The sequence below is a fragment of the Neodiprion pinetum genome, chromosome 1 (assembly GCF_021155775.2).
Source record: "Neodiprion pinetum isolate iyNeoPine1 chromosome 1, iyNeoPine1.2, whole genome shotgun sequence".
NCBI classification, from domain to species: Eukaryota; Metazoa; Arthropoda; class Insecta; order Hymenoptera; family Diprionidae; genus Neodiprion; species Neodiprion pinetum.
The window spans coordinates 36,712,805-36,737,001 of record NC_060232.1 but is presented as its reverse complement, the minus strand read 5'-3'; the positions used below and the strand labels follow the sequence as shown (position 1 = coordinate 36,737,001).

Genomic DNA, 24,197 nt, shown 5'->3' with positions numbered 1-24,197 from the left:
CTTGTCACGTAGCGATGGCACTATTTTAACCGGAACTGGATCCTTATCACTGTCGGCCATTGTCATTGATCGAAACTTCACCTGCTTACTCCCCAATGATTTGGAAAAGTACTATTTTAATTCATTTTAGCAGAATAAACAATATGCGGATGTATATTTGTACAACATTTTTCGGTTCAAGTTCGGTATGATGTTATTACGAAACGTGCGTGTATCGTGAATGACCCGGAGTTTTCGGGAAGATTATTCGATTGCGAATGATTGTCGTTTAATTATGAGTACAATTTTATGTTAACAGAATTTTATGCTAGTTACTTTATGTTAGAGTAGAAGTAGCGCAGAATGTTTTTATCGAGTACTGAAATTTATTTCAAAGCGAGGTAAGATTAGCATTAGCGCGTCGTGTAATTCAGGAGACGAATTATTTTGTAATGAGAAGTTTCGCGTTCGACCTTCGAAGTGAATTGACGGTTATGGCCGCCTTCTCTCATTGTTGTATTTCAACGATCGTGTGAAATTACACGAAATTCTGAAATCACGTCCTCGTTAGTTTGCGAGTGGTCAAATCTAGGCAATTGTTGTTTAACGAATGTAAACCAGAGAGTTAAAGGTATCTGAGACGTTGATCAGAGTCCGTTAATTTTCATCCGGTAATGGATCCTTGTGGGAAATGTGATTTCAAATAACCGAAAACTTGGAGAAATTGACGCGTGTGAGTGTATCTATACTCGATTCCTAATGATACAGGCATTCGAACGGTTTCGCTTCATAATACCTGAGTTAGGAAATCCGTGTACGGAATGAAAAACACATATTTCCCGGGGGCATTTTCCAAATTGCATCCCCGGTATATATACCGAGAGAGACGGGGTTTTCAGTACAGTTGTTCAGTGCTCACTGTCAAAACTTCAACGATGGTAAGTAGTATAAGCGTGACACCATCGCGGTATCTCGGAAAGCCGATCCGTGATTCCCAACGTCTGGAAGAGGCTCGCATTAATCCTTTTCCCTTCAAATTACAGAAGTTTTTGATACTGCTGGCCCTTGTGGCCTTAGCAAGCGCCGACAAAAGGACTGCGAGGTATCCTAAGCCAAGTGTGCCGCCCCCGCCTCCGCCCTCCTTCGCATTCGAGCCCAATAACCGGGATTTCATCGCCTCGGCGTCGGCGAGTTTCGGTGCCTCTTCTTCGGGATACCCTTACCCACCCGCACGACCTTATCCCGATGAATCGGTGTCGATAGCTTCTCCGGCACCGGTCATCCCGCACGCCACCTACGGTATTCCGGATAGAAGCACGCCGGTCTTTAATTTGCCGCCCCCACCCCCGCCTCCACTTCCACCTCCTCCTCCACCACCCCCGCCGCCAAGGCCTGCACGAGTCTACGGCGTACCAGAGAGCGTTGCACCTCCACCGCCGCCGCCGCCTCCTCCACCTCCACCACCGCCTCCTCCACCTCCACCACCGCCTCCTCCACCTCCACCACCGCCTCCACCAAGGCCTGCACGCGTCTACGGCCCCCCTCCTCCTGCACCGCCTCCACCCCCACCACCGCCACCTCCACCCCCACCTCCTCCGCCACCCCCACCCCCACCTCCTCCGCCGCCAATACCAGCACGAGAGTACGGTCCTCCGGTAGTCGAAGAACCCGCGCCAGTCTATGGACCACCGGAAATAGCAGCTCCACCGCCGCCACCACCTCCACCCCCACCCCCACCACCTCCTCCTCCACCGCCACCGAGGCCCGTACCCGTCTACGGCCCCCCGGCCCCGTATCCGCCAGAAACGTGCGGGCCTTCAATAGTGAGAGAATCACCAGAGCCTGAGCAACCGTTTGAACAACCATCGCTGCCCGATATTCCACCACCACCTGAACTAACGCCATTCGCACCGTACGAGCCACAGATTTCTGAACCGGGTCCAGTGGAACAACAGCCGGAATCAATTTACCCGACGGATGTTATCGACGTGCAGGAACCCGAGCCAATCGTCCGCGAGCCACTGCCTATTATTCCGGCAGCACCTTCTCTGACGCCTTTCTCTTATAACACGCCGGAAGCACCTCCGCAACCTCAAATCACTTATGGGGCGCCAGATATATCCCAGGAGGTCACTTCCAATCAATTTGTTGAGCCACGACCTGTCTTACCGAGGATTCCTCCTCCTCCGCAGATAGCCCAAGGTCCGTATTGAGGAGCTTAGGGGTACGTTGAGATCCTTCGTATAGCGGAGAATTGTCAAAAATGGTGTTTACACGCTATTTATGCAGAAATGCACATATTTAATAGACATTTCATAGTTGTTGACATGTTATTTACCCAATTGAATAATACTCAACAGCCGTGTCATTTTGTTCAACGACTTGTAATCTACGATTGGAAAAAAAAAATATTAATACTAATAACAATGATAATTATTATATTTTGTATAAATACTTGTGCAACGAACGTCTTTGAGTAAATCATATACGCCTAATCTACTGTCGCTATTTTTAATTCGCCTATTCTTTACGGTTTATACTCTTTTCAAATGTAAGTTGAGTTTTTTAATAAACATTTTCTTGTTTGTCATTCTGATATTCAATCGAACAATTCAATCTCGGAATAAAATTGACGAATATTACATTATTTTTTCATCCAAACACGAGGTATATATGTACGAAGACTGTGATTATTGATACCATAATTTTTCATATGTTGAGCAAAACACACCTATGTCAGTATACATATGAGAAAATAATCGTTTCACGTTTCATTGCTGCAGTTGAAAACTGCTCGAGTCCGTGAGCATTGAGTGAACGGAAAACTCGTTTGGAAGTGAAACACACGGCTAACGTAAAACAAAAAAAAACAACAAAAAAAAACAACAACTAATTAACATAAAAATAATTTATTTTTGATAAAATACATATATAGACGTTACATAGCTTGTGCGAGACTTACTCTACGCTAATTAAATCAAAAATAAAAATAATTTATCCTGTGTTCGATAGAAGGGAGCAGTTGTTCAACTTCCACAAGATGCCGCGAACACTGCTTGCCCGGAATACCATGGACAATCTAATCCCAATCACCAGTGAGACGCTCACTTGATATAATCCTTGGAAACCTGCTCAATCAGTTCGGTCAAATTGTGAGTCGGAAGACCAACCAACTTTATGCTTGTGTCCCAAAGTCTGGCTGCCTTCGCGTCGTCAAGTGCCACTGACGAAGGTGAGGTTGGCGCACACTCCCTGAAAGAAATTTTTTTGCAGTCTTACCGTTGGATTTATGAGTGAGGCTAACTTGGACTTTAATTTACAGTAATGCCGATGGCAGGCAAGATTCACTGACGAATGCTAACTGGGATTTATCAACGATCACGATACCGTAATTCTCTTCGAGGCATTAGACAGTTTTTGTGATTAGATAAAGCCAAGACGGACGTGACAAAGCAATTGACATAGAAATTTCACAATTGACGGTCATCGATTTGTTGAATTTGGGGGCGAATGGACTAGTTGCGAATTAATCAGTTTATACTGCTTTTGAACTGTGAAAGTTTATTTATAAAATACGCATCGTCAAAGACGGTCGTAATGCCCGGATTTTTCTCGTACTTGTAATAAAGGCCCGTCTCTTTGGCTGCTTCCTCGTCAACCGCACAGTGAATGGTTGTCTGAGCTCCTTGCTCGATATTCTTGATGAAGGGTCGAAAAATTCCCAATAAAAATCTGGGACCTGCGCTGAGATGACGACCCAGGTCAGACTTGATGACCCCCGGATGGAGGGTATAGACGTTAATACCGGTGATGTTCGCCTCTGAAACACCAAGTCATTTATAGGTCAGTATCAGTGTTTTCGTGTGAAGTGGTGAGTGCTTTTCAACATTGAAAGCACGTTGACATCGTTTTTGTATCGCTTTTACCTTTCAATCGGCGAGCCAATTCTCGCGTGAACAACACGTTGGCCACCTTGCTCTGGTTGTAGGCCTTCAATGGACTGTATGACTTCTCTGACATCAGATCGTCGAAGTTGATGTCGCCTCCTAAGGGTGAAACAAGACATCGTCAAACTGGATGCGATAGTCAAATACATTCTCGGGTTCTCGGAGCTTTGCCCACATTAGTGTGACACTGAACAAAAGTATGATAACGTCATTCGTGCAGCGGTATGAGAAGTTTTTTACTTAAATCTTATCCCGTTAAGACTAGGAAAGACTAGCACCGTGAACAAGTCTTATCGGTTATTAACGCGTGGTTTTGCGTTACAGTTTCTGCTTAGGTATAATTCTCACGTGCGTGAGCCATGGATGAAACATTGATGATCCTGGAGCAGGGGTCTGAGTCCTTTCGACTTTGAATGATCTTTGGAAGGAGCAGCAGTGTGAAGAGGAAGTGACCGAGATGATTGGTGCCCAACTGAGTCTCGAAGCCGTCTTCCGTGACCCCTTTCGGGCACATCATGACCCCGGCATTGTTGATAAGAACATGAACAGCTGACTCCGTCGTCGAAATGTGTTTCGCACATTCTCTGACGCTGGCTAAACTGTTCAGATCCAGTTTACAAGCGACAACTTCGCCAGGTTCTCCGACGAACTGTTCCCGGGTCGGACTAAAATTTGCCAAACGTACGTCAGTGGAATGAATTTTCAATTTTCTATACTGTGAACACAAAATTGAAGTAGATTGCTGCGTTCGTACCATGAGGGTGGAACGCTTTTCAGTTCCTCAATCGCAGCATTGGCCTTGTTCAGATCTCTGCATGCTAGGACAACTCTGGCGCCTGTAAAAAGTTAACAGCACAAGGCGCGCGCTTGTTATTCGACTTAAATCGTCTTACACACATATTTATGCAAGCCGATGCAATATCAATTAGAACATGACGTGCGTGTTACTCGGAAATAAAATAACCACGCCTAAATAATAACTGTTCTTCGTCATATTACTTCTGATACGAGTTACAGTAATCGAACGGGACTCTTTGCTTGTAGCGGTACCTCGAGTAAGAGAAGGCGTATTCGATAATGGAAGTCTGTATTCGCTGAGATTTCTAAAACATAGAATGGCGCAACGTCAAGAACTCTTTCTTGTCTTTCCTCTTTAAAGACTTATACGTCATGAGCTACGACGAGTGTAAATCTAATCGATCTGACATCGGCACGGAAATCGATAAACCCCATGACACACGAGAATATCAGGGGAAAAACAGCCGTGTCATCGTGAAACGGAAGCAACACGTCACGAGCTGTCAAGTTCCGTTTCGTCGGTGACAAAATGTACAAGGAACCGGAACATTTACCGGTTTCGGTATCGGAAAAACTACGTGTAACTGGGTTGCAGGTGCATTTATCGACCACAATTTACCAACCGTAATAACTGGATCAATCATCGGATGGGTTTTTAGCGGTCGTAGTCGTATATCGTGGTTTACCTCTTCTGTAAAGATCCCGTGCGGTCTCCTTTCCGATCCCCGTATTGGCACCGGTTATGACAACGGTTCTTCCGACTAAGCGAGCCGTGCTTTGACACGATCGACTAAACGGCCACATTTTAGAAACAAATCCAGAAGCGCAGCTTCTTGTAACGTCGTTAATACCGGGCGTAGACTATGCGCGGGTAAAACGCAGTTACGAACGAGTCATGTGGAACCTGACAAAGACCCAAAATTACACGCAACCGAAGCTGCTCTGTCCAGGACACTGAAGGTGAGGAAGACTGTTGAACTTGTACGTTGTTTACCAGCCACTTGAAGTGAATGTTACGGCTGTTCCCTCGTCGCGGTCGGTTTTTCCTCGCTGAGCCAATCAGCACTCGGAGTAAGTGGCAATCGCCAATTACAGGCGACCTCGTCATCGCTAACTCTGGAACGAACATACCCGGTGCTTATCACGTATATGCGACCGCGTTGTGTGAGTTAAATATACCGCAGTGGGGGAGCAGATCGAACGGTACTAAGGCCACCGGCACACATACTGTGCGGTTAAAGGCTGAGTCGAGGCCAAATATTTAATATAATGTAACTTTCTTTGCTCGAGCAATAATAATGGGCTGATCGTCACGGTGCTCTTCAGATGATGATCCATTGATAAATTTTTGTTAAAACTGCGGACTTAATCTTCGCTCGGCTCAGCTGTGATTATTTCGCAATTCAAACACACGAGTGCTTTCAGATCAAAAATTATCCGACTTCCATGTAGAATAAAGGATAGTGAAATGGTTTTTAATTATAACCGACCGCTGGACTCGTACTAACGAATTATTGCAGATTGTGAAATGAGCACGGCGTAATGCTCGGGGGATTTTTTCTGCAATTACTTATCCTTGATAACCAAAGGCGACAATGTTCAGATCGATACACTGAGAACATAAAATTCATTGCTGCTATAATGCATTTTTCAGATTTGTTAACGTAATCGTATTGGCAACATTTCCGCACTCTTCGTTGTTTAACGTTACACTGTTGATTAAAATGAACTGATAATTTATCATTCAAATTTTGCAAATTCAGTGGAATATTCTACCACTATACAATTTTTATCTAAATTACCAATAATGCAATAACTGTAGCCCTTAATGGGTACTTGATACCATATACTTGTGAACAATTTCAGGTGACATCGTAGTATCAAACGTCGCCATCAGCAAACCGTTCACATGGCATATTCCTTGGAAATTATTTGGATCAGATCCCTTAAATCGCTTGTTGGAAGACCAACAAGTTCAATACTCGCATTCCAAAGTTTGATTGCGGTTAAGTCGTTCAGCGCCGCGTTTGAAGGTTGAGCCACTGCGCATTGACTGAAATAAAAAAACGATTACCAGTTTGACCATCAGATTATCGAACGATGGCTGTACTTACATTCGTCTCCTGACTGAAAAGTCTGCCGAAAAATTTAGTGGTTTTCAACTTGGCAATTTTACTCCGACACTTTTTCTTACCTGTAGTAGAGACCCGTCTGTTTTGCGGCACCCTCATCGACGGCACAATGGATAGTTGTCTGGGCGCCCTCTTTCGGAGTCTTTACAAATAATTCTCCTATTCTGATGAAAAACCTTACACCCCTAAACAAAACCTGATCAAAATGGCGGCTGAGGTTGGACTTGAAGATTCCCGGATGGAGTGTGTAGGTGTTTACACCGGCGACATTTGCTTCTGAAATGCAACATCCTCCGATAAAACGATGTCTCGATGCAAGTGATGTAATCTCTCCGTTATTAACAGACATTGATCGTTATTACCTTTCAATCTGCGAGTCAATTCACGAGTGAATAATATGTTCGCCAGCTTGCTACGGCAGTAGACCATGAAGGGGTTGTACGTCTTATCTGACATGAGGTCTTCAACCTTGATCTTCACCACTAAGGATAGAATAGAATTCGATCAAACTTGAATTCCAACTAAATGAACGTTGACAAGAACGTGGGTAAATCTCGGACATACGGTCACTATTTTCAGTCAGCGATGAGAATCATCAGCATGACGATCGGAAGTATGATCTTTGTTCTACCGTTATTTCTGCTTTTGAAATTCATCACCGAAGTGTAAGGTCTTACAATTATGAGCTGAGGACGAAACGTTGATGATCCTGCCGCAGGTATCCGGGTGTTTTTGACTTTGAATGATCTTCGGCAGGAGTAGCAGTGTAAAAAGAAAGTGACCCAGGTGATTGATACCAAATTGTATCTCGAAGCCATCTTCGGTAACCCCCTTGGGAACCATCATAACCGCAGCGTTATTGATGAGAATATGAACAGCAGGTTCTGTTTTCCATATCTGTTTCGCACATTCCCTGATGCTGGCCAAGCTGTTCAGATCCAATTTGTAAACAACGAGTTGGCCAAACTCTCCGATGAACCGTTCTTCGCGATATCTGAAATCAATCGGAAAAAAAACGTAACCAGAATCTTAGTTTAGTTTTTAGTCATTTGATTGAGGTCGTTTCATACCACCTTACGTACTGTCACACGTGCATGTTATATAAATAAATTTATTCGTACTTAGATGGTGGACTCTTGTATATATCCTTTACAGCAGCTTTGGCTCTGGCCAGGTCTCTGCATGCCAAGATCACTCTGGCTCCTGTGATAATTACAAGATGTAGAATATACCATATATCTGATGCAACATTCAACGCTGATTCTACGTATACTCAAAAATGCGATCACTATGCATAAGCGTTTTCGGCCTAAGAATGTTTTGATTATTAAATTTTGACAAGTAGGCAGTAGATAGACTCACCTCTCCTGTAAAGGTCCCCCGCAGTTTCTTTTCCAATGCCACTATTAGCACCGGTTATAATGACCGTTTTACCGTCTAAACGTGCTTTGCTATTACAAGATCGACTGAACAACGGCATTTCTAATCACAATCCAGACAGAATTCAACAATTAAGTTTTGGTTTGAAGAACACGGTTTAGTTTTAAGTGACGCTGCAGATGCCTGTAACTTTGTGCCGAGTCTGAGAGAAATTTATTATTCCAAGGTATGTCATTGAAAGAATGAACATGATGGCAAGTGTTGAAGGTACATTTGCTGACATCTAACGTTGAAATCTGGCTGTCGTCATTGGTTTGTGCGTACCAAACAGTACAGTTCCTTTCTCTAATGGTGGGGTAAAAGCGAAGATAAAGAGACCGCAGGTTTGCTCCAAGAACCGGTTTTATACTCGAAGACGTCCCAATCTAGTATCGCGTGAAAAATGTTTGGTTTTGAAACTTTATTTCATATTTTATTATTTTAGAATAGAACGATTTGCTTCTTTGCGTTTGAGACATGCTCGTAGCAAATTATCGATAGGTTGAAAAAGATACCGTGTGTATACCTTTGTGTACATCAACGCAGTAAAATTCAAACATGGTCATAATTTATGTTACGGAGCGAGTTACCGCAAAGCGTTTTACCGCACTGTTCAGAAATTTGGCAGTTTACGCACGCTTAACAGACTTCGAAAGTCTTTCCCAGCATGTGTTGGAAAAAAACTATTTTGTTGACACATAAAGTGTATATAATATGTATTATAATTTGAGAAGTAATTGTAACAAAACTTCTTCCGGCAAGTCAAGTAACTGTGACAACCGATCACTGATACAATACATGCAGCTGCTCATATTCATAACTTGTTTCAGATCGGACCATCCGATGCCTGGTATGCAGCTTACCTATTTCCCAACGTCCTTCGATGATCAATAATTTATCTAATATACTCGGTGGAGATTTTTTCGATCAACTTAGTTCAATTGCTTGTGGAGAGACCGACTCCTCAACCGCGAAAAAACCCCAAACTCATAGATAATGCTAAATTCCTATGAGAAAAAAGTTGAGGATACGAATTTACATCCAAGAGTGGGCATTTTTCCGTGAGGAACAAGCTTTGCACTAGTGTCCTAAAGTCAACTCTCTGTTTAAATGCGGCTAGTTTTGACGGTTGAAGCTTTGCTCCGAGCGATGATTTATAGGCTACATCATTGTATTAGACGGAGAATTGTCTAGTGATGAAAAAAAATGTTTTGTTTGAGGTTCAAGAATTCACAACTTTGAAGGCGTATAAAATATTTTTATTGGTAGATAAAGTATACACGTATAGTTTAAGAAATATTCTTATAACAAAACATTCTTATTGCTCTCCCAATGCGGCAAGTCAAGTCATTCGCGTTGTTTCCAGTCTATGCAGATAAAACTAATTTATAGTTACTCAAGTTCATAATATGTTGCGGATCACCCAATCCGATGCTTGTCGTAAAGTACGCCAATTCCTCAATCGTGGTCTTCGGGCGAGCAATTATTTACCTGACATACTCGGTGGGAATTTTCTCGATCAGTTCGGTTAAATCATTCGTTGGGAGACCGACAAGCTTCACACTCTCGTCCCAAAGTCTGGCGGCCATTTCCTTGTTCATTGCTGACGACGAAGGTGAGACTGCGGCACACTCCCTGTAAAAAATTATTTTTACTGTTTTACCAGCAGGATTCTGAGCGCAGCTGATATACTCGTTCGATAGGATTAATTTCTTCGTAAGGTTTCGGAATTCAATAATTTAATGACAGGTTGTTTCAAGATGCTAGACAGAGCGTTTAAAAGGGCCGAACACAATTTTTTCTGGATTGCCATATCAGGATTTTCCCTTACCTGTAATAGAGGCCGGTCTCGTTAGCAGCCTGCTCGTCGAGGGCGCAATGGAGGGTTGTTTGGGCGCCCTGTTCAACGGTCTTTATCATGAAGCCCACTAGACTGTACAAAAATCGCACACCACGGAAGAAAGAGTCATCGAGATGACGGCTGAGCTCTGATTTTATGACTCCTGGATGAAGTGAGTAAGTGTTGACACCTTTGATATTCGCCTCTGAAATTTGACACCCCAGCTCAGTCAGTAAAGCTGCTTGATAGAAGCGACGAAAGCTTTCGCACGCTGGAAATTTCCCAACGTCTCTTAAAACTTTATTTACCTTTCAGTCGGTGAGCTAATTCTCGAGTAAAGAGCACGTTGGCCAACTTGCTCTGGCAGTAAGCCGATATGGCACCGTACGATTTTTCCGACATCAGATCATTGAAATTGATACCAGTTGACACTGTGATGGAAAAAAACGTTCCGTGAGAAGATCAGTTCTCAGTAAACTTGGGCATATTAATACTAATCCAAGATCTGTTTATACGGTTATTTTATAGAAATTAATGGAATTCCGTTCCGTTCGAGAGTGAAAGTTCAACCAACCATGAGTACGAAAAGGCTCAACGATAATCAACACGCGGTTCGTGATATTGGACGCCTTACTTGAGTGGAAGACTTACACCTGTGAGCCAGAGACGAAACATTAATGATCCTGCAACAAGGATCAGAGTCCTTTCGACTCTGAATGATCATCGGCAACAAGAGCAAGGTGAAGAGGAAATGGCCGAGGTGATTGGTGCCCAACTGAGTCTCGAAGCCGTCTTCCGTGACCCCTTTCGGACACATCATGACCCCGGCATTGTTGATTAGGATGTGAATGGCTGGCTCGGTTTCCAATATTTTTTTCGCACACTCTCTGACACTGTCCAAACTGTTCAGATCCAGTTTTTGAATAACAAGTTCACCCGGCTCTCCTTTGAACTCTTCCTTGTTAGGCCTGAATCAAGTCCAGCACAAAGGTGATGAGAATTATTCGTCAGCATATGTTACAGATCTCGAAATTCAAAGTGCAAGTTACGTAATAGGCAAAGGAATGTTTGTCAAATAAAGTGTTTTGACATGAATATCTTATCGTGTGAAATTCTAGTCTTGGTATGTCTCTTGCGTGTTCATGTTCATTGACTAACTTAATCACTTCCAATTAAGAATCGATGTGTCCATCACTTATACCGCCTTGGAGTATTCCAACTCAGTGAATTTCAAAATAGTAAAAAAAAACCGATTCAAGCTGAATAACATGCACGTTTGACTTCATAAAACACACGTTCAATGTGGTAATTATATTCATACTTGGAAGGTAAGGTTTTTTTTACATCCTCCAGCGCTGCCTGGGCCTTGACAAGATCTCTGCACGCCATGATTACCCGAGCCCCTGTAATCAATATTAAGATACACGTTCGGCCTCATTAAGCATGTACGGTCACGGGCAGAAGATATTACGGGCTTAGTTCCGTCAGAATTCTCTACTTGAATTCAGGTAAATATTTTATGGGCAAGCAACCTCGTCCACTTCCAATGCTTCGCCGTAGGTATAAGTTCCCACATTACACGATAATGGGTTTTGTTGTGTATGAAATAGGGCATGGCAAGGTAGGTGTATATTTGTACTCTTTCCAAAGTGCTGTCCCAAGCGTAAAATTGACTATAAATAATTTGGAATAGAGTTTCGAGTCATGATATAGTCTCGCCATAAAATTGTGAGCTGAAGTTTACAATTCAATATTAATTTGTTTTTTTTTAGATGGGAGTGTAATGGAGCTTAGATGTGAACGTTTTTGACGCTGGTATAAAATCTCTTTTCTTCAGCGAAGAAGAATAATCTAAACTCGTTTCAACCTACATCAGAAACCAGAACGCGACATGCTATGAGAAAAAGTACCTAGTTGAAAATATTTTTTGGACATCATAATATTTCTCGGTAATTGTCATCAAAATGTTGGTGCCAGTGTTTTGACAATTGTGACAAGTACAATCACGGAGCCTTACCTCTTCTGTACAGATTCCACGCAGTTTCCTTGCCAATACCAGTATTGGCACCGGTTATAACCACGGTTTTACCTTCCAATCGAGACTTGCTTTTACAATATTGACTAAAGAGCGGCATTCTGACTATAATTTTTACGAGCAATGGTATTGAAACGTAACTGTGGCCACGCGCGACGTTAATTTATGACGATGGTTGCCTCTTGAGTGGGATTAAGAAACGAAAACAGAGATGCCTCACTCGGAGCACTGCAACCTCCGGCTGGTCATATTCGGACCACACTGAATTCGCAGACTTGTTATCAACGCCTGGCTGTCTCGACGACTCTTCGAATAGTGCGGGAAATGAAGATTTTTTAGGCTCAGGTGGTCGGCACAGGATCGTTAGTGCTCGCGATAGTTTATTCGTTGACTACGGTATAAAGTCCAGGGACTAAGCCAATAGAGGTTCAAGATATATCGGCCATCGCCAACGGCAATCTCCTGCACTTCAGAACTCAGTTACGAACGACAAGTGTCTGCGTCTCATCGTGCGAGTGGGAAAATCAAGTGTGTGTCAAGGAGACTTCTGGAGGGGGAATCGAACGTGCGCAAAGTCGCAGGCATTGGGTTTTAGTCTCCAGCCACCGGTTTCACGGTCAATCGGTCTCTACTGCCTGGTGAACACTGCCAGCGGGTCATCAGACCTCTGAAACTGTTGATGTCGATATCGAGTTTCAGGAATGTGTTTCTACATGTAAACAGGAAGTACTAATCTTAACCGCAGCTTGTCGAGCTCGAGTTTAAACGTGATTATTCGAGAATTACTTCACGTATTGAATATAACGAGCATGTGTAACAATATGCCTGTGTTCAAACGATACACCCTCATATCTCACTTGCAGTTCTTCTACAATCGGGTTTTTTTCGTTCTATGTTAGGTTTCACTATCCTCGTGTTAACTTCTTTTCATATGCTCAACTGATCGCCAATTATCAGGAAATACTGAATACAATTATTTTCAATGGATTTTTGTTTTCAGTGTCCCAGTGACGAATGAAATTACCGGTTTCTTGATCAGTGACCCCCTTCGTAACATCGATGATAGTGTTTACAAGGTGGGTATAAGATGTCTCTACATATTGTTGTCGCGATTGGTTGCGGTAAGGAGACTCTCGGTCATTGATTTGTCCTTGCGGAAGGTTACAACACTAATAAACATTAACGGAAGGCTTAATTGCTTAGTTGCCAAATTATCCAATCGGAATTTTCTATAGCGCACACGCACTGCGTCCCGTAGCAATCCGCTAATCGAATAATTAGAGAGTAAGTTAGTCGTACTTATCATTTATTTTTGGCTTACTCAGAATTGGCTTTGCAACGTCACAATTAATCGTTTATGCTAATCGGTTAGAGTTGTTCGTCAAAGCTGACCTCAGCAAAATTCGAAAACGAGCAAAACTTCTTGAAAAACACAATGAGTGCGCGACTGCAAGGTGAAGATCTGATCGATAACACCAAGACTAAAATTAAAATAAGATTACATTTACTGTGTTTTTCCGGTGTAATATCGACATCGATTTACTTGACTTATTATCCACGCACAGTGTCTAAACTTTGGGACAATCTGATATCAGCCATGGCTAACTTTCTACTTCATTATCGTTACTCCACGTTACACAACGGAATTACAAAATTTTGTCACGTTCTTCGACTATAAATACCGTAAACGATTATAGTGGGACCGTCTAAAAATCTTCGAGGGCTATATTAACATAGACGATTGGAAACGGAACTGAAGTATCAAAATCAATTACAGGAAATAAGAAAATATCTTATTGGTGGATATTATGCAAAGGTGATATTATAATAAAAATGATCGGTACAAAACTAATCTAATGTGATGCAAGTTGTTCATTCCGAAGTGCAAGGTTCCTGTGAGAGTTTATCGGTTTCATCGACCGTACCGGGAGAACGAAATTCCTTGGTAACATGCTCCATTATTTCCACCAGATTCTCGCTAGGAAGTCCAACGAACTTTACACTTTCTTTCCAAAGTATGGCGGCCTTTTCATAGTCCAATGCGCCGGGTGAAGGCTGGCGTACCGCACACTCTCTGGGAAAAGAAACATCTTTTGTAAAAAAAAAAAAAAAAAATTACAAATGACAGAAATCAGTTCGATTTGGAGTTGGGATTAAAGTTGATTAAGTTTAATACGAGTAATAAAGTCCCGTCTGCTCGGCTGCAGCTTCGTCAACGGCGCAATGAATGGTCGTCTGGGCACCCTGTTCAACAGATTTAATGAACGTCCGGAAGAATCCGAAAACTAATCTCAAACCTCGGGAGATGGTTTGCTGAAAATGGCGGGCTAATTCAGAGTCGATGACTCCTGGATGGAGAGCGTAGACATTGACACCGGTGATGTCCGTCTCTGAAATTGAGGGTTCCTTGGTCAGTGCTGCCCTTTCTGCAGGAAAAAATTTCTCATTTTCTCCACATTTCGTAATAAGTTTCACCTCTCAATCGACGAGTCAATTCTCGCGTGAACAACACATTGGCCAACTTTCTTTGGCAGTAGGCTTTGAAGGGGGCGTAAGACTTCTCCAACATTAGATCTTCGAAGTCGAGTTGACCTCCTGAGGGGGTGGAGTAAAAATTTATCAATCTAGGGTGTAACTCGGATTGAGTATAAGTTCCGATCGCAATGAGAGCTTTGGAACTGGTCTGAGGTCAAGGCGTGAAAGAACAACGACGTGAACAAGTCTCGTTGATGTTTGATTTATGCAATTTTTACTTATTGTTAGGTGTGGAGTTCTCACGCGCATGAGCCGCCGACGAAACGTTGATTATCCTGGAACGGTTATCAGAGTCTTTCCGATCGGGAACCATCAATGGCAGGAGTAACAGCGTCAATAGGAAGTGGCCGAGGTGATTGGTGCCGAATTGTATCTCAAAGCCATCCTCCGTGACCCCTTTCGGGCACATCATAACCCCAGCGTTGTTGACGAGGACGTCGACGAACAACTCCGTCTCGTATACGCGTCTCGCGAACTCTCTGACACTGGCCAAACTAGTCAGATCCAATTTGCAGACAACGAGTTCACCGGGCCCGCCAATGAATTGTTCTCGTTTTGGACTGAAATGAGAAGAAGAAACGCCGCGGTTTAAAATTCAATCCAAGTGTATCTTATGCGGAACGCTTGTGTGTTCAATATATTCATTCGTCTCGCATCTGCGAATTATTTTTGATCGATTCTCTATAAATTTTCAGGAAAACGCCGAGACCTGCGATGGACAATTATAATATCATTGGATACTGGTTCAGAAAACTATTGAAACCAGCTCGAGAAGATCAAAAAAATCTTCCAAATCCGCGGTACATTTAGTTCAAACGCATACTGAGAGGTGTGTCAGTTTGCACGAGTCGTGCATAAAATTCTGTTCGTACTCGGAAGGTGGGACGGCTTTAAGTTCCTCCACAGCGGCGTTGGCCTTGTCAACGTTTCTGCAGGCCAAGATGACTTTAGCACCTGCAACAAATGATTTCGAATTCGAACTTACAACCAGACATGTCATTTTACACGTAGTCGAAGTGTGTATTATGTTATTCTAGTCTGCGGTGTCACCGCAAACGGTGATTATCACAGTGCCAGCAGCAGCAGTAACAGGAAACCGCAGAAAGCCTCACCTCGCCAGTAAAGATCCCTCGCCGTTTCTTTTCCAATGCCTGTGTTAGCCCCTGTTATTATAACAGTTTTTCCAGTCAACCGCGCCTTGCTTCGACAGGAGCTACTGAACGGCCACATTTTGGTTCACCCTCTGTCCGAAGAACGGCAACCGTTGATGAAAGCCTTTCACAAACACACGCGGCACAATCACCGCACGATTTTCCAGCTTGAACTTTTTCGCTCGACGTATTTTACCGTCAGCCTGCAGTCACCGGCGAGCAATGTCTCCAAACTTGTTCAACATCCATCGGTAACCACGGTTCGAGGCAAACTTGTAAACTGCGATGGGCGCTGGCGTCAGTTTCTTGCAACGCGGTAGCACGTAATTACGTAGTATCTTATCGCGCGAGTTTCGAGATAAAAATACGTATTCAAATAGACTGGGAGGAATGCAGTCGGAGCACGTGGACAGCAGCCGGCAATTTCTCATGCCGAACGTAAACACTGTGTATTATAGTCATTGGAAGGTCGTCGCACTTTCCATATATTTCCAATCAATTGCATGCGGTTGAATACCGATCAGCGTGAATTCAAATTTGTGCAGATCTGCTTCTACACTTTGGGAAACTAATCACGTCGTTATTCATTCGTCCTATCTTTGCAAGGATTTTCACCTAATTCGCCTGCGGGTCTTTTTTGTAGAATCCCGCTTATCCGATGTGATGGGTAAATATTACACAACTGCAACTTTCCAGCAGGTACTCCCCCTATCACAAGGGAAATAATAAAACGGCTTACGTAATTGCCCGGGGAAAAGAAAGAGACGATATCGAAAGATGTTATAAATAAAATTCTCCGGAACTCGAGTGGTAAATTTGTGGACGTGTGAAGTCGACGAGTATCTTACGCGCGTGGACAAGAATACTATCAACTTTTGACGCTTGGTTAGACGGAATCCTCATACGTCCACTTATTTCGCAGACTGTTTGGAACGAGTGGGAAATTTATAAATGTTGCGGTTTAAACGGCGGTGCCAAACGTCAGTCGAAGACGTTGACGCGTGCGGGGATTTCAAACGAAATTTATCACCAGATTATCGCCACACCCGAGCAGATCTGCTTCGAGACATGAGAGCACGCAGCTTGCTCCATTAGGACGTAATAACGAAAATGAGAGAGAAGAGGAAAGCGAAACCGGAACTGATAAGTCCCGGCACCGAGCTGAGCGCGGTACTCGCAGATTCTGAATTTTACGTCATGTGGGAACGGTTAGGAATGTTTCATTCATCCGGAATCGTTTTGCGTAAAGAACGATCCCGGAAAATCGACGGCGTTTTCTCGTCGGCAAATTCCATTAAACGGAACCACATATATCACATCCGTCAAACATCCTGGAGCTTCAGATATGACGCGGAAAAAATCGTGAAAGTGAGGAAACGATTACAACAAGGCCCTTTAAATCAAGTGTGTTTCTGCCCAAAACTGCGGTTTAATGATGTAAATCATAGAGATTTCCTTAAAATCGTAGGCAAGATCTGAAACCATCCATGCACGAGTATTTCCGTAGTAACACGGAATACTTGAAAATAATGCTCAATACTTGTATATAACGAATCAGGAAATGCTGACTTTCGCCGACTCGCAATATAGAGTCGATTTTCCTTTATTGTCATCCGGAGTTTTTCACGATTACACATACCGAACGAATTTACCCGTTTACACTGTAATATTGTATTTATATGTATTACGTTTTGTACTCGCGCAATATGTTTCATCATTTGTGCAATCCGATGAAATTCATACATAAACGGTTCGCATTACGAAAATATAGGTAAAAATCCGACGTTGTCTTTAACGCTTAATCTTCATATTTGTAAAAACTTAAGAGCTCATACATTATTGACATAGATTATAATTCTGGATCATTAGCATAACCGTGGAATGATGCTGCAATTATTATTATGCCGTCCGAATATAGAAGAATGTTAATTGGACAGGTATTTTATAATCAGTAGGTAAAATCCGACATTTTTCGGGTTTTTTTTACTATTATTTCCGAACGGGGGTTATCAAGTTATTGCGACATTGACCGTTGCGTTTGTTTTTTCTCAATCCACGTTATTATTTTTGTCAGACGAACGTGTTTAAGGACTAGATTTGATTTATTATATCCTACTAGTTGTTTCAAATAACTGATAATGTCTATTCGACAATAATCGATAGAAAAAATATATAGTCATACGCGAATATCTTTTCTCGTCATCATTTCCACAATGTGATCAAAATGCCTGTTGTCATGGGAATTTTGAAATTGCGCATCATTTTCCACATAAAAATATTAGATTCACACCATTGCCTGTACACGTACTTATAACGTTATAGGTATCATAAGCATTTCCGTACAACTTGTGCATCCAAATTTGAAGAGTTAATTACATTGTTGATAAAATGTAAATAAGTAAATACTAAACGTTGCGAGTTTGGTCATTGAAAATAATAGATGCAATTAAATGTAAATCAAATTACCAAATTGTCGCGGGTTTCTGGCACGCATAAATTTTGTAAAAAATGTATACAAAATTCGCAAATTTGACGTGTAGAGAAGAAAATTATCAGTAAAAATGAGAAATCTCGATTCTGCCGAAAATCCCAAAACCTGTGAAAAAGTCTACAGAATTTGAGTTTTCTGATATTGTAATTTAGCAATAATCGTAAGGCAGGTAGTCACTTGGTTCGACATGACTGCCAAGTCAAACTTTCCCTGTAAAAAACAAGGTCCACGATCTATGGGCGTCATGGAGTCTTATTCTGAGGTCAGAAAAGCCAGGGAATTTTGAAAACCCACAGAACCTGGTAGCCTAGGATTCCCGCTGGCAATGGGGAAAGTCCCGTAAGCGGATGGGCCGATGACACATCCGAGTAGCAGATATCCACTCTTCGACGTCCCCCGTAATTTACTTAAAGACCGGCAAACGAACGCTCTCGAAGTCATTCCAGCCTTGGTCATTGCTCAGAACCACCAGGAAAACAACGAAAGTCGGTCGGAGCTTGTGGATTTTCCCCTTCCTTCCAAAATCAGCCGGCAAATTTAAAGTTTAATCGCGAACTCGTCTTTGGATTTGCCCAAAATAAAAGTGCGCGACGTGACATAGGCGACGATGGACCTTCGACCCTTATTTTTCGCCGGAATCGGTTTTCTCGCCATCTCCGTTTTCGGCCTGTCAAACGGACTCAAGAATTTGAACGTGGTGGAAACATCGTCGGATGTGATGCCGATTCAACTGGAAAACTGCTCCAGCATCCCGGCTGCGAATTTCCAGTGCGTCAGAACCGAAGATTGCATGGACAAAAGGCGACCGGCTGACCAAAAATTCTGCAAATGGGAAGGCAAACCGACTCACGTGTGCTGCTTGAAAAAACGGTAAGGAGTCGAGTGAGTCACGTGCGTGGCTGGTTGAAATTCAGTGTAAAAAATAATAAAAGTAAAAAATAATGCGGTGAAACAATTCGTGATTTCCTTGTAAAAATCCGATCGTTACACTATCGATACAGGCGTTTTTGCAAGGAACAATTAGCACAAATTGGTTTATGGTGTTATGGTGTCGGTAGAAATTTGACTGATTTCGAGTCAAAGTTATTGAGAATAATTTGGTCTACGGTGATTTTCATCGGCCTGGAATGTGGCGAATAGATTTTCCTCCTCCTTGCGGATGTGGTTTTAACGCTCTGACCTTTAGCAGTGATCGTCTTATGGGGGGATTGGCCCGGAGACTTAAGCGAGAGTATCAGTCATACTACGACGATGATGACTACGAATCCTCGATAGAGTATTTCAATCACGACCATCGTGGCTGGAGGCAGGAGTACTATGACTGGGAAACGCCGTGGATGAAAGATAGGCGACATGCGGGTGACAGGACTAAGCATGATTTTGGCCGTGACTACGATGACGATTCCGTAATAATCGAAAACATAGGCTCGAGAGGTGCATTCGACAGTGACGGTAAGAAATTGGTAATTCATTCGATCGTTTCAACGCTTTATCCTTTCTTGAGGTTTGGATTTTACGTCACGTCGGCACACCGATTGTGAAATATATTAAGCTGTATCCTGTCATTGATCCTGTCTTCATTACGTAGCGTTGCGAGGAAAAATTTCGCCTGCATAAAACTGTCAGGATAAAAGTATAATTTGTTTTAAATCGGATACGCGCGACGGTATCTAGTTCAAGAATCAAGGAAGTTGGTTGGTTTAATCGAATACGTTTCACCGCCACGAAGGCAACGACAGAAGTCGCTTATCATTATCAGTCCAAAAAAAGGAGAAAATCGTAAAACCTTGAATTTATACATCCGTGACCCTTGACCGTAATAGAATATCAATCCTGCGGTTTCCTGACCGAGCAGTACGTTCGCTTGTATGTAATAAACGGTCGCGACACTCGGCTGATGTGATAAAAACGACTAATTGCAATTACGCTCACACCACATTCTCACTTCCCGTAGATGCGGAATGCGGCGTTTTGGCGGAAGAAACAAACGACAAGGTACCGGAGCGAATTTTCTACGGCACGCCCGTTCAAACAGCCGCGTCGTCTCCATGGATGGTAAACACATAAAATTTTGTGGTTGTTTAAAAAAAAAAAATTCTCACCACAAAAATAAACGTATTGAGAATAATTATAGCGCACGAATGAGTTCGTTAATCTCTTCTTCCGACGCAGGTTGCGATCGGGCAAACTGAGCCAACCGGGAAGCCAGAATTCTTTTGCGGCGGAGCTTTACTCAGCAAAACAATCGTCTTGACCGCTGCCCACTGCGTTACGCAACGGTGAGAATTGCGCTTTTACTTTCGGCTGTCTTTTGCAAAGTCATGCTTATTCTTTCGGCCGTCTCCTCGCTTTTTCTCGTCTTTGAACAAAGGCGACCACGGTGTACTTACATTATCTTGCATTCGCAGGTCGCCCAACATGGTCAGAGTCGGCGAGCTGGACATGAATTCAAACACGGAACCTGCTGAGCCTCAGGACTTAAAAATCGAGTCATCGACGATTCACCCGAATTACAGCAAGCCTCGCCACTACGACGACATCGCCGTTGTCAGGCTGAAGACCCCGGTCAGGTACTCCAAGTATGTCAGACCGATATGCCTTCCTCCGGACGACGGAAATTTGTACGAGAATGCTGTAGTCACGCTGACCGGATGGGGAGACGTCAAGTCCGGTAAGTGTATCCTGATCGTCCTTCGGTGACTTCGAAAATGACGTTCTAATCCTGCTTATTTTCTCCAGACGGTAAAGCCAGTCCTTTGCTTCATAAAGTGGAGATAAACGTCATCACCAACTCTCAGTGCAACGACAGGTACAGAGATGCTTTGAAGACCAGTCGGAACATCCGGGCCTTGCCCAGGGGTATTATTGACTCTCAAATGTGCGCCAAGGACAGGTTTGGAGGCAGAGATGCGTGCCAGGTGAGTTATTATACAGTACCTAAGCCCTGGCGAAACAATAGCTGACAATGTGCTTGAATTTTGAAATTTTATACCCTGACAGAAAATTATTCGATTCGAGTAGGGTTTGTTTCATTAAAAATTATTTTGATCTAGATATCAAATTTTAAATTCAAACAGTCACCGTGTAATGAGAAAAAGAATAAATAAATAAATGAACCCCGATAGAATCGAATGATTGGCTGTCGAGATATATAAATTTTCAATATTTTCCTACTTTTTTAGCGGTCTACTTGTAAATATCCCGTCAATTTACGACCTGCCGCGTTTTCGTATTGAGAAATCGCTACACAGTTGCCGGACTTTTTGAAACATTTTCCGTCGATAAAACCGACGCACAGAGTGCACGAGGATAATTTCTTTTTTTTTTCCCATGATAACGTGAAGATTGACTCGCGTATTGAAATCGACGCAAGAATTGTAATATCCCGTTGTTAATACGGAATGAAAATTATTTGTAGGGGGATTCTGGAGGGCCGATAGTCAGGCATGACGGAAGAAGACGGATCGTCGTAGGCATCGTATCGTCGGGACTTGGCTGCGGAGAAAGAGATCATCCGGGAATTTATACGCGGGTTTCGCGTTACACCGACTGGATTCGCAGCTTCTTGTAGAGTGGTTTTGATTTTAGATTATAATTTAAAGGATAAACAATCCGAAACTTGACTGATCTCAGTAACTAAAATGCTCAGAAAATTGCGCGGTAAATAATACGCAATTTTGAAATCTCACTTTTAGTTTTCGGTATCTCACTAACTTTTGGCAGTATTTATGTCTATTTATTTGCAATTAATTTATTACGAGTTGTGAATATCGGGTGTTTTATAATTCATTAATAAATAAGATCCTGAAAATTTGGAATCTAGTCGTTGGTAGAAAACTCAAAAAAAAAAAAATATTTCCGTACGAACCTTTCCTCGCCCTAATGCATAAATAGCCATTTCCAAACTAATTTAGAACGTTGCGGGATTGAGAAACAAAAAAATATTTTCGGTTTTAGATTCAACACCGCCTTATTCTAATAGTGCATTAAAGCCTTTTCGTCCGAAAGGCATGAAAAAAAAACCAAAAAAAAAAAAAATGCAGCTAATGGACTGTCATTGTTAGTTTATTTTCGCAGTTGCAGCTTTGCTTCAAACAGTGATTTATAGGCTGAGTCATGGCATTAGCAGAGGTATTATCGAAGGTTGTTAAAAAGAAAATGTACGTTTGAGGTCCGAAAATTCACAAGTTTGTAGGCGTAGAAAATATTTTATTGATGGATAAAGTTTACGTGTATAGTTTGAGAAATAATCGTGTAATAAAACATTTTTACTGCTCCCCTAACACGGCAAGTCAAGTCATGTACAGTATTTTTGCAGTCATTGCAGATATAATAATATTATAGGTACTCAAGTTCATAATACGTCGGTACCAGTCGAAACTGTGAAAAAGAAAAACCTTCCGTGAGAAGATCAGTTCTCACAATATTAATACTACCCCAAGGTCAGTTTATACGTTTATTTGCTTGAAATTGATGAAATTCAATTCCGTTTGAGAATGAAAATTCAACCAAGCATGAGTAGAGAAAGTCTCGATGATAATCAACACACGGTTCCTGATATTAGACGCCTCGCTTCGGTGGAAGACTTACACCTGTGAGTCAGAGACGAAACATTAATGGTCCTGTAACAAGGACCAGTCCTTTCGACTCTGAATGATTCTTGAATTAAGAAACGAAAACAAAGATGCCTCACTCGGAGCACTGCAACCACCGGCTGGTCATATTCGGACCACACTAAATTCGCAGACGCGATATCAACGCCTGGCTGTCTCGACTACTCTTCGGATAGTGCGGGAACTGAAGATTTTTTAAGCTCAGGTGGTCGGCACAGGATCGTTCGTGCTCGCGATAGTTTATTCGTTGACTACGGTATAAAGTCCAGGGATTAAGCCAATAAAGGTTCAAGATATATCGGCCATCGCCAACGGCAATCTCCTGCACTTCAGAACTCAGTTACGAACGACAAGTGTCTGGGTCTCATCGTACGGGCGGGAAAATCAAGTGTTTGTCAAGAAGACCTCTGGGGGGGAGAAAGGAATCTGCGCAAAGCCGCAGGCACTGGACTTTAGTTTCTAGCCACCGACTTCACGGTTAATCGCTCTTCACTGCTTGGTAAACAATGCCAGCGGGTCATTAGGCCTTTCAAATTGTCGACGTCGATATCGAGTTTCAGAAATATTTTTCTGCATGTAAACAGGACGTACTAATCTTAACCGCAACTTGTCGGCCTCAAGCTGCATAGCGGCTTAGCCTAGAGCTTCTCTAATTTGTCCGAAAAAGTCACTGCACTTTGCTATCTGTCTTCTAGCACCCATCGAAGCAGAGTCTATATATGATCTTTATTGGGTCCGCCCTGACCTGCAGTGACAAGGACAGTGCGATGGTCCTAGTATAGCTCTCATTGCCGAGATTGGTGTGCACTTTCACATGGCCATGATTTCTCTGAGAAAAAGATCCTGCATTCGGTAAAGTAGTTGGCAGTCCGTCTTCCGCAGAATCGTTCTCCACCAGACAATCGAGGTGAACGTGATCCTGCAGACGATGATGGCCTTCTACGAAATCGCAATAGCAAATTCGTAGAAAGCATGCCGTTTCTTTACTTTCGCGTCATGTGAAAATTTATCGGGGTGTTTTCATTTATTTCACATCGGCAAATTATTCTTGACCGATTCTCTGTAAATTTTCAAGGACATGCTTAGGTTCGTGATGGATGATTTTAATGGCATTGGAAACTGGTTCGTGGTCACGGTTCAGAAAACGAATGAATCTGGCTCGAGAAGATCAACAAACATTTCGGAATGCGAATTACATGAGTTCATTAATAACGTGAGCTCAAAATAAGGGGGAAGGAGTTGACCAAATCTCATCAA

At 42.6% G+C, this 24,197-nt stretch overlaps 5 protein-coding genes across 6 annotated transcripts; 2 read left to right on the top strand and 3 right to left on the bottom strand.

Moving 5' to 3' along the window:
* The first annotated feature begins 914 nt into the window (after nt 1-914).
* Nucleotides 915-2,192, top strand: LOC138191418 (uncharacterized). Its single transcript, XM_069138185.1, has one exon. It carries the CDS (start codon nt 915-917, stop codon nt 2,190-2,192), a length of 1,278 nt encoding a protein of 425 aa, XP_068994286.1.
* Nucleotides 2,193-2,872: 680 nt separating this feature from the next.
* Nucleotides 2,873-8,495, bottom strand: LOC124224839 (uncharacterized). The gene is made up of 12 exons (XM_069138184.1): nt 8,219-8,495; nt 7,978-8,059; nt 7,534-7,850; nt 7,219-7,338; nt 6,919-7,132; nt 6,633-6,777; nt 5,411-5,585; nt 4,681-4,762; nt 4,275-4,591; nt 3,906-4,025; nt 3,598-3,799; nt 2,873-3,231 (listed from the first exon to the last, which is right to left on the bottom strand). The coding sequence occupies exons 1-12, from the start codon at nt 8,334-8,336 to the stop codon at nt 3,084-3,086; spliced, it is 2,040 nt and encodes a 679-aa protein (XP_068994285.1). The 5' UTR covers nt 8,337-8,495; the 3' UTR covers nt 2,873-3,083.
* A 1,017-nt stretch (nt 8,496-9,512) lies between these two features.
* Nucleotides 9,513-12,269, bottom strand: LOC124210636 (retinol dehydrogenase 11-like). Its single transcript, XM_046608801.2, has 6 exons — nt 12,133-12,269; nt 11,437-11,518; nt 10,767-11,083; nt 10,424-10,546; nt 10,107-10,320; nt 9,513-9,910 (listed from the first exon to the last, which is right to left on the bottom strand). The coding sequence occupies exons 1-6, from the start codon at nt 12,248-12,250 to the stop codon at nt 9,763-9,765; spliced, it is 1,002 nt and encodes a 333-aa protein (XP_046464757.1). The 5' UTR covers nt 12,251-12,269; the 3' UTR covers nt 9,513-9,762.
* A 1,170-nt stretch (nt 12,270-13,439) lies between these two features.
* Nucleotides 13,440-15,934, bottom strand: LOC124210635 (retinol dehydrogenase 12-like). Its single transcript, XM_046608798.2, has 6 exons — nt 15,798-15,934; nt 15,558-15,639; nt 14,929-15,245; nt 14,626-14,745; nt 14,327-14,540; nt 13,440-14,224 (listed from the first exon to the last, which is right to left on the bottom strand). Exons 1-6 carry the CDS (start codon nt 15,913-15,915, stop codon nt 14,023-14,025), a joined length of 1,053 nt encoding a protein of 350 aa, XP_046464754.1. The 5' UTR covers nt 15,916-15,934; the 3' UTR covers nt 13,440-14,022.
* Nucleotides 15,935-16,094: 160 nt separating this feature from the next.
* Nucleotides 16,095-22,587, top strand: LOC124210634 (venom protease-like). Of its 2 annotated transcripts, XM_046608796.2 has the most exons (8): nt 16,095-17,240; nt 18,552-19,197; nt 19,514-19,779; nt 20,282-20,382; nt 20,500-20,606; nt 20,736-20,998; nt 21,067-21,245; nt 21,746-22,587. In XM_046608796.2, exons 2-8 carry the CDS (start codon nt 18,935-18,937, stop codon nt 21,896-21,898), a joined length of 1,332 nt encoding a protein of 443 aa, XP_046464752.1. In that variant the 5' UTR covers nt 16,095-17,240; nt 18,552-18,934; the 3' UTR covers nt 21,899-22,587. The 2 variants fall into 2 exon arrangements, with proteins under 2 accessions (XP_046464752.1, XP_046464753.1); XM_046608797.2 differs by having other exon boundaries at nt 16,095-19,197; nt 19,517-19,779.
* Nucleotides 22,588-24,197: the final 1,610 nt, after the last annotated feature.